Genomic DNA, 9,975 nt, shown 5'->3' on the forward strand with positions numbered 1-9,975 from the left:
TCTTGTAGCGTTTCATTCAACCATGAGAATACCTATTAAAATCAAAGCTTTATGTAAAAGTATTTGAAAAAGGGAAATATACAATTGACACATTTTTACAAAAACATTTACAGTTTAAAAACTGTCCAACCTACTGTTTGCAGCAAATTATGAAAATATTGAATTTATTCTGCACCAAAAATTTACTTACTAAACCTACATTTTGTTGCATTTATATTCTTTAACACGAGGCAGAGCTAGTTAAACAGCACCTCTCCATTAGATCAGGAGTCAAAACTGGCATGTTGAACTTAACGTAGGAAATTAAAATCTGTATTTTTTAAAAATAATTTGACAAAATATAATCCAATGAGATCCATACACCTTTGGATAATTTTGTTGCTTGTAGCCCTTCTAATTCATTCCCATGGACACTCGTATACATCAAAAACATTTCAAATGGGAAGGAAAGCTTTGAGTGGTCAACTTTACTACTATTGACAGCAATGCATGTCCAATTTAATTATTCCATGGGGCTGGCATAGATCAAATAGATTGAATTGCTTGCTATCACTGACAATGGCAGCCAATAAGTTAACAGTTCAAATACAAGATAATAGAACAAACCCATGCCCCGCGTAATTTGGATTGTCTTTAACAAATGAAAGCAGATTTCAAGGTGTCTTGGATACTTTGATTTCTCTCAAAAGGCCCATCAGTAGAAAAAAAATTGGACCCCCAGTCCTACGTGATCATAAATTGGTCTGTTCCTCTGTTGACCAGCCAGAGGTGGTGGCACATGGTTGTGTGTTTGGAGATGTGGTTGGGCCTGAATCATAGCCCAGTTTTTTCACGTCCTTCATTATGATGTTAAAGATGACTGTAACAAATCCTTGGGAGCGAACTCTTGTCACTGTAACACAAAAAGAACAGGTTGAATGTCAAATTACATGACTAGTTTTTACAAAATGTCAATACTTTACACAATATTTCACTCGTGAGTACATCCCGAACATTTCTGCAAACATCTTTTCTCAACACAAAACCGTGCTCTAAAGTCATTTAGATTTTCTTTAAAATGCACAGTAAATTCACTCTCGCACTCACTCTCGCAATCAATCACTCACCTCACTCACTCACCCTCGCACTCACTCAGCCTCGTACTTACTCACACTCACTCACTAACTCACCTTAGCACTCACTCACTTGCTCGCTCTCACTCTTTCACTCTCACTCTCACTCACTCTCGCAATCACTCTCACTCACTCTCACCCTTGCATTCACTCATTCACCTCACTCACCCTCATACTTACTCACCCTCACACTCACTAACTCACCTTCGCACTCACTCACTCACTCTCGAAATCAATCACTCACTCACCCTCGCATTCACCCTCGCACTCACAGCCTCGCACTCACTCACCCTCGCACTCACTCAGCCTCACACTCACTCACCCTCATATTCACTCAGCCTCGTACTTACTCACTCACTCACTAACTCACCTTAGCACTCACTCACCCTCGCACTCACTCACTCATTCACTCACTCAGCCTCGCACTCACTTACCCTCGTACTCACTCAGCCTCGTACTTACTCACACTCACGAACTCACCTATGCACTCACTCACCCTCGCATTCACTCACTCTCTCACTCGCACTCACTCACTCATTCGCTCACTCAGCCTCGCACTCACTTACCCTCGTACTCACTCAGCCTCGTACTTACTCACACTCACTCACTAACTCACCTTAGCACTCACTCACTCACTTGCTCGCTCTCACTCTTTCACTCACTCACTCTCACTCACTCTCGCAATCACTCTCACTCACTCTCACCCTTGCATTCACTCATTCACCTCACTCACCCTCATACTTACTCACCCTCACACTCACTAACTCACCTTCGCACTCACTCACTCACTCTCGAAATCAATCACTCACTCACCCTCACATTCACCCTCGCACTCACAGCCTCGCACTCACTCACCCTCGCACTCACTCAGCCTCACACTCACTCACCCTCATATTCACTCAGCCTCGTACTTACTCACTCACTCACTAACTAACCTTAGCACTCACTCACCCTCGCACTCACTCACTCATTCACTCACTCAGCCTCGCACTCACTTACCCTCGTACTCACTCAGCCTCGTACTTACTCACACTCACGAACTCACCTTAGCACTCACTGACTCACCCTCGCATTCACTCACTCTCTCTCACTCGCACTCACTCACTCATTCACTCACTTAGCCTCGCACTCACATACCCTCGTACTCACTCAGCCTCGTACTTACTCACACTCACGAACTCACCTTAGCACTCACTCACCCTCGCATTCACTCACTCTCACTCACTCATTCACTCACTCACACTCTTTCACTCACTCTCACACTCACTCACTCTCACACTCACTCACTCTCGCACTCACTCACTCTCGCAATCACTCTCACTCACTTTCAGCCTTGCATTCACTCATTCACCTCACTCACTCACCCTCGCACTCACTCACCCTCATACTTACTCACCCTCACACTCACTAACTCACCTTCGCACTCACTCACCCTCGCACTCACTCACTCTCACTAACTCACCTTCGCACTCACTCACTCACCCTCGCACTCTCACTCACTCACCCTTGCACTCACTCACTAACTCACCTTTGCACTGACTCACTCACCCTCCCACTCACTCACTCACTCTCACTTGCACTCACTCACCCTCGCACTCACTAACTCGCTCACTCTCACTCACTCACGCTTGCACTCGCTCGCACTCACTCATTCTCGCACTCACACACTCACTCACGTACTGCTGTACATTTAGGGCTTTAGTCAGATTTTGTCAGTTGTTTAGACATTAATGGCTGTATTTTGACTTCTTTTGATGGAACAAATTTACACAGAAAAAATATCTGCTGAAATGTTGGTGTATATTCACTTATGTGAGATATTGTATCTTAAATGCTAGACATTCAAAATTAAATATAGACATTGATAACCAGTCCATCCTTCAACACATACCTTCTCGCCCTTCACCCTGGGCTAACACTTTTGGGTCTGTGTACTCGGGTCGACGTCCCCAGAGCCAACTGAAAAAAAGACAATGATCTTAGATGGAGACGGCGGGACAGCTGAACACGCTGGGGAGACTGTCTCCCAGCTGGCCCTGGAAAACCTGAGGATCTTCTCTGAAGAACTGGATGAAATGGGCTTCCTTGCTGAAGCAGCTGCCCCTGCGACCTGACCTCAAATAGCAGGAGAATATACAGGTTTTCCACCTCCAGTTTCAATTGTGGCACACAGATACAATCATGTCCAGAAGAATTAGAATCACAATGATGAATGAGAAAATGGAAATTGATTCAAGGTGTAGACTAAGTTTTAAAGATTCAAGGAAATGAATGGAAACATGTAATTTACTATTTTGGAATTGTAGCCACTAGGAAAAGTTTTTTTCTTCTCAGTTTCAAGGATTTTTATTCTACTCCATTAGGATATTTATATACTTCGAACTCTGCGAGTGGCTGGTATCAAATTCAATGTATACCCTTCCAAATGCCCGTTGTCGGCTGGGATATGTTTCGGCTCACCCTGCAACTTGCTTGAGGATAAGTGGTGTAGAAAATGAATGCATGAACAAATGTTCAATAATGATTCAATATTGACCTAACGACTGACCTTGTGAACTTTTGAAGTCTCCATGTGGGTTCAGGAACAAACATCGGAATAATCCTTGTATGTCTGTGGACCAGCAAAGATTAAATATGTTTCATACTTTTAAAGTTACATGCAATAACCACTTGCTAGACGCCTTAGAAATGTGAAGAACTTGTGATATCTATTTTGATACAAATATTGTTTAGGGACACTAAATTGCCTCTAGGTATGGTAGGAGCGTGAATGGGTGTTCGTCCCATTTAAACTCGCGATTGTCTGGCAACCAATTAATGGTATCCCCTGGTTTCCTCCTACATTCCAAAGGCATGCAGGGTAGGCTGATTGGACACTCTGAATTGCCCCTAGGTATGAGTGTGAGCGTGAATGGTTGTTTGTCTCCTTGTGCGTTGCGATTGGCTGGCCACCAATTTAGGGGGTTCCCCCGCCTCTGGCCCGAAGTCAGCTGGCATAGACTCCAGCACCCCCCGCGACCCTAGTGAGGATAAAGCGGCTCAGAAAGTGAGATGAGGTCCAGCAACACCGCAAACTTTGTCAGGTTAAGTGGTATTGAAAATTACTTCTTTATTTTTAAGCATTAACACAGGGGCATGTTGGAATAGTTCACGTAGGCTGGTTGAACACTCTAAATTGCTCCTAGGTATGAGTGTGAGTGTGAATGGTTGTCTGTCTCCTCGTGCCTTGCGATTGGTTGGCTACTCATTCAGGGTGTCCCTAGACTGGTGCCCAATGTTGACTTGGGTAGTCTCCAGAACCGCCCACGACCAATGTTCCCTCTAATTTTTTGTTTGTCTGGGCAAAAAGACAACCTCCCTGAGCACACTGAGTACCGGTGTGAGCAACATCATCATCGCTCGCTATGGGCACACACCAGTATCACACCTGCCATAAGCAGGTGTATGTCTACTACACATAAATGATTTAGTAATAATAAAATGTAATGATTAATATCTATGAATGGGCGGCCCGGCGGGTGAGTGGTTCGCGCGTCGGCCTCACAGCTAAAAAAAAATGGGGATTTTATTTTGTGCGCTCCATATGATTTGCTGTGCGCAGAGAAGACGAGAGTAGTGCACAATTGCGCACGCGCGCAGCTTAGAGGGAACATTGCTGGTGCCCCATGTCAGGATAAGCGGTAATGAAAATTAACTAATGAATAATGTTTAGGGTCTTGAGTGTTGTGGCATGTGTGTGTGTCTAATAGCAATATAAAACCACACAATTATAAAAAACAGGCTCTTTCTGGTTATAGTAGTTAAGTAAGACGTAGATTTGATAAGGGAAGCACTGACTTTCCAGGTGTCAATGGGATGTGGGTTGCTCCATAACCTCTGACAACATCGTTGCCAAATAAATCTGGTCCATACACGCTCAACACAAGTTGCGGCCCTAAATTAAAAGAGCAAATGGGATTTATAAGAAAACATTTATTTTCTTACATTCATTGAAATTATTATATCAATCTGTCTCTGTCTGTGTGAGAGAGATACGCACATCCTGAGGGGTTTGTGCTCTTGAAAGTTATATCCAGTGGGAAGTTCCATATCAGTTTTTGTGATGACGAGTCTTTCCCTTTAGATGTTATTTGAGTGATGCCTTCCTCCAAACCCTGCAGAGAAGCACACGTGAATCTTCCTGTTTGAACGTTCAACATGCATGTTTTTGCAATGTGGGAAAAAATGAAGGTACAAACTTGAGTTAGTAGGCACACTTCTAAATATGAGGTAGCGTAGTGCAGAGTACTCCATAGTAGTTACTATAGTAAATAAAAATCATCTGGCATTGTCAATCGAAAATGAGCAGGTGCATTTTTGGGAATAATGACCGTCACATGACTCAAAGGAATTTGTGCAACAATTAGAAGACAAGGTTCTACAAATTAGAACAAGCTAAATTTAAGGATCTGTAATAACCTTTTTAAGACCACTTAGAACACAATTTAATGCCAAAAATACAAACATTTAACAGCCAAGCTCACCACAAAATCCCTAAGTCCTAAAATGTCAAAACAGCTCATCTCATTTTTTGAACCGCTTTATCCTCACTAGGGTCGCATGGGGTGTTGGAGCCTATCCCAGCTGACTTGGGGCCAGAGGCGGGGGACACCCTGAATTGATGGCCTGCCAATCGCAGGGCACAAGGAGACAAACAACTATCCACACTCACACTCATACCTAGGGGAAATTAATTGTCCAATCAGCCTACAATGTATGTATTTGGAATGTGGGAGGAAACCGGAGTACCTGGAGAAAACCCATGCAGGCCCGGGGAGAACATGCAAACTCCACACAGGTGGACGTGACCTGGATCCAGGACGCCAGAGCTGTGAGGCCGACGCGCTAACCACTCACTCCACCGGCCCACCCATGTCAAAACATTTAACAGTAAATTTTCACATTGGCCTCACAGTTCTGAGATGGAGCGTTCAATCCCCGGAGCATTCCAACCTTCATGTGTGGAGTTTGCATGTTCTCCGGCTACTCTGATTTCCCCCCATATCTCCGAAACATGAATGGTGGGCTGGTTGAAAACTCTAAATTGCCTCTAGGTATGAGTGTGAGCGTGAATGGTTGTCAGTCTCGTTGTGCCCTGCGATAGGCTGTAAACCATGGCAAACTATTCCACACAGGTATTCATTCCAACCCATAAAGAGGACACCTTTTCACCAATCTGGTGTCCTACAAGTGCAAACAGTGAATTGCAGTCAGGTGCTTCTTGTTTCAGCAGAATCCCCATTGGTTGAACTGTTTTACTGCACCCACAGCGGCCCTCGAGGACAGGTTTGCCCGCCCCTGCTGTAAACCAATTCAAAGTGCCCCCTGCCTGGTGCCCATATATGGCTGGGATAGGCTCCCGGAAAATTAACAAATGAACAATTTTCTTTTTAAAAACAAAAAACTAAACATTATTTCTATAAATGACCAAAAAGTTACTTTTAAAGCGAACATAGTTCGAGATGATGGGGTACTCACTGTAGTGGGCATCCAGTCCTGGCCGTAAACAAAGCAGTATTTGCAGTACAATTCGTCATAACCTGGAAACTAAAAATAAAAGCGTAATTTTAAAAAGATTAATTTTGTTTTTGGTTTTGCACAACAGGGTCACTCAAGCATGTTTCACACATGACATGCATCATTAATGCTAACTGCTAGTGTTTACCACCAGGCTAAACCGAAGCAAAACTCACATTTGCTCCCTCAATCTGTCCGTTTACCGAGAGAAGAAACACAGATGGACTGCTTGTAGCCATTCAGGCTTGAATCTGTATGCCTAATTCTGTTTTGAGAAGACTATAGTTCTAAAAAATATGCATTTAGCTTGCTTGTCTTGGTATCCAAAGCCTCTCTGTTGCTAAGGCGACGGGTGCTCCACCCTACGGCTCTTCATGAGGGACAAACAGAAGCGGGACCACAAGCGTGTCATTTCAATTAATGCCCACAAGATGGCAGCAGTTGGCAACCATTGAAGGGGACATGCTGGCATGTTATATTATTATATTATGTTAATTATATTACTAAGCTATGTATAATTTTTTTATCGCTATATTTTGAAACAATTGTGATCATGAGCCCACTATAGCAAATCATATCATATCGGGGATTCCCACACAACTTTTATCCAAAGGTGTCATATTAATTTTTGCTGTGGAACACATAATACCTGTAAAGTTACTTATTCCATGTTGTATCATATTTATTCAGTTTTAAAGAATTACTATGGCAATTTGTTTGCATAACCTAAATTGAGTTTCACTGCTGAAAATCTAGTTTTTACGTGGGCCATAATTTTCATTCTTGTTTTCTACAACCCATATTTCACATATTTTTCTTGCCGTGTGTTGGACATGTCACAATATCCTGATGTCACACAGCACTGTGCACTCTCAGCACACTCTCAGTGTGGTTCTCTGACCTTTTACTCTTGCCCAAACATCTTACCACAGATGCTTTAAAAAATCTCTATAGACAAGCACACAGACGTCAATGGATAATGTTGAGGCGGACACTAGTCTTGATGCAAAAAAATACTCAAGCATGAGGAAAAATGTGTCCTTGGGATGTCTTGAAGTGACAAGTGAGCCCGAGTCACCTGATTTAGTTTTTTTCAATGTCCTATTGATTCATTCATTCATTTTCCGAACCGCTTATCCTCACAAGGGTGGTGGGGGGCACTGGAGCCTATCCCAGCTAACTATGGGGACCAGGTGGGGGACAGGCTGAGTTGAAACATTTACACTCACACTCATACCTAGGGGCAATTTAGAGTGTTCAACCAGCTACCATGTACTATGTTTTGGGATGAGGGAGGAAAACAGAGTACCCGGAGAAAACCCACCCACGCAAGCCTGGAGAGAATTTGAAAATTCCACACAGTGGAAACTGACCCGATTTCGAATCCAGAACTGAGGCTGACGCGCTAACCACTCTTCCACTGGGCTGTATTCATATTATTAGTATCATTATTTTGTTGCTTGTAGCCCTGAACTCATTCACTGCCATTGCCAGACACTCTCTGCCACAGAGATCAAATCCATTCCAACTGTGAATTTTTGCATTGAGTGATTGTTGCCCTTCCATTGACGGTGATATTCCAATTTGACTTAAGGGGCTGGTTGCGATCGTTTAATTGCTGGCGACAATCCCAGTCAAAATAGAATTGACGTCTGTTTCTGGAAATGATAGGCAATGTGTTATAATTAACAATAAAATTATTCCTTTATATTCCATATCGCTTAAACTCAGAAGGGTACCGGCGACGCTGTAGCCTATTCCAGCCAACCGTGACCGGTCGTTTGGTCGCCGGTCTTTTGGTCGCCGTCTTTTGGTCGCCGGTCTTTTGGTCGCCGTCTTTTGGTCGCCGTCTTTTGGTCGTCGGACTTTTGGTCGCAGCCTTTTGGTCGCGGTCTTTTGGTCGCGGTCTTTTGGTCGCCCGGACCCAAACAACGGGCGACCAAAAGACTGGCAACAAAACAAGGTAAAACAACACGGTCTACACATCAATGAAAGCCAACAATGGCCCTGAGCAGTTTCACTGAGCGGACGTGTGAGTGTATAAGAGTTTATATGTACATGAGTTATCCCCTTAGGAAGGGACGTCAGTCAGGGTCTTAACAAGTTCTCCAACAAAACACAATAAAAGTACGGAAAATTTGGAGCTTTTCTTTAGCCTCATAATTAATAGGGCATTAAGTATGACTAAATAATAATTTGCAGTTTGTAATTAGGGAATTTGAGCAACGATTTAAATGGTAATTATCAATAACCTTCCGGGCGACCAAAAGACCTGCGACCAAAAGACCGGCGACCAAAAGACCGACGACCAAAAGACCGGCGACCAAAAGACCGGCGACCAAACGACGGAGTACCCCATCCAACTATGGGCAGAAGGAAGGGAACACGCTCAATTGGTTGCCAGCCAATTGCAGTGTACGAGACTAACAATCATCCACGCTCACACTCATATTTTGGGACAACGGTCTCAATTGGTACCGCGTTCAGAAGTAGGGCAGCTGAGACGCATCTCATTACCAACAAAGGGCATTGAAATGAAGCATACATGCGACAAGTCACTTCATCTGTTAAACATCAATGGAACAACTTAACAAGCAGATGTGACCGGTCGCTTATGTTAGCCGGGCACTATACTTATGGTCCTGATCAGAGCCTAAGGATTATTAAATGAGTCAGATATGCATGTTAAAAAAAGTTACGGCGGGTGCATTGCGATGACACAGTACAAGCAAGACATGTTCAGGTCCGAAGGAAGCTAACAGACTGGATCAACTATTACTCTCAGGCAATCTAGCAAAAGTACCTTGTCGATTGACGTATTGAGTACCCCTGCCCTAGATGCTTGTCAGTCAGGTTTAGGACACACAACGAGACAGACAACCCTGAATCGGTGGCCAGCTGATCACAGGGCACAAGGAGACAGACAATCAATCATACTCACACCCATGCATGTTTTTTGGAATGTGGGAGGAAACCAGAGTACCGAGAGGAAACCCACAAAGGCCCAGGGAGAACATGCAAACTCCACACAGGTGGACATGACCTGGATTTGAACCCAGGCCCCCAGAGCTGTGAGGCCGACGGGCTAACCACTGGCGCCACCTGGCCGCCCCTAAATATTTATAATACAATACGTATAATACATTATACACCATTATATGTCATAAATGAATATAGTTCATACCCTTTGTTAAGTAATTTTCACACTGATGTTTTTCATATGGATTTTAAATTGTGAATAATGCCCTAATTTGATGCACACTTGTTTACAAAGAGAGCAGCAGCTGATTAGGTCCTTCAGCTTGAC

General features: G+C 43.6%; 1 protein-coding gene across 1 annotated transcript; it reads right to left on the reverse strand.

Moving 5' to 3' along the window:
• Positions 1-35: 35 nt before the first annotated feature.
• On the reverse strand, positions 36-7,020 carry b9d1 (B9 protein domain 1). The gene is made up of 7 exons (XM_077618517.1): positions 6,845-7,020; positions 6,630-6,698; positions 5,152-5,266; positions 4,950-5,046; positions 3,661-3,723; positions 3,004-3,071; positions 36-892 (listed from the first exon to the last, which is right to left on the reverse strand). Exons 1-7 carry the CDS (start codon positions 6,905-6,907, stop codon positions 732-734), a joined length of 636 nt encoding a protein of 211 aa, XP_077474643.1. The 5' UTR covers positions 6,908-7,020; the 3' UTR covers positions 36-731.
• Between the last annotated feature and the right edge of the window lie 2,955 nt (positions 7,021-9,975).

The sequence above is a fragment of the Stigmatopora argus genome, chromosome 14 (genome assembly GCF_051989625.1).
Source record: "Stigmatopora argus isolate UIUO_Sarg chromosome 14, RoL_Sarg_1.0, whole genome shotgun sequence".
In the NCBI taxonomy this organism is placed as follows: domain Eukaryota; kingdom Metazoa; phylum Chordata; class Actinopteri; order Syngnathiformes; family Syngnathidae; genus Stigmatopora; species Stigmatopora argus.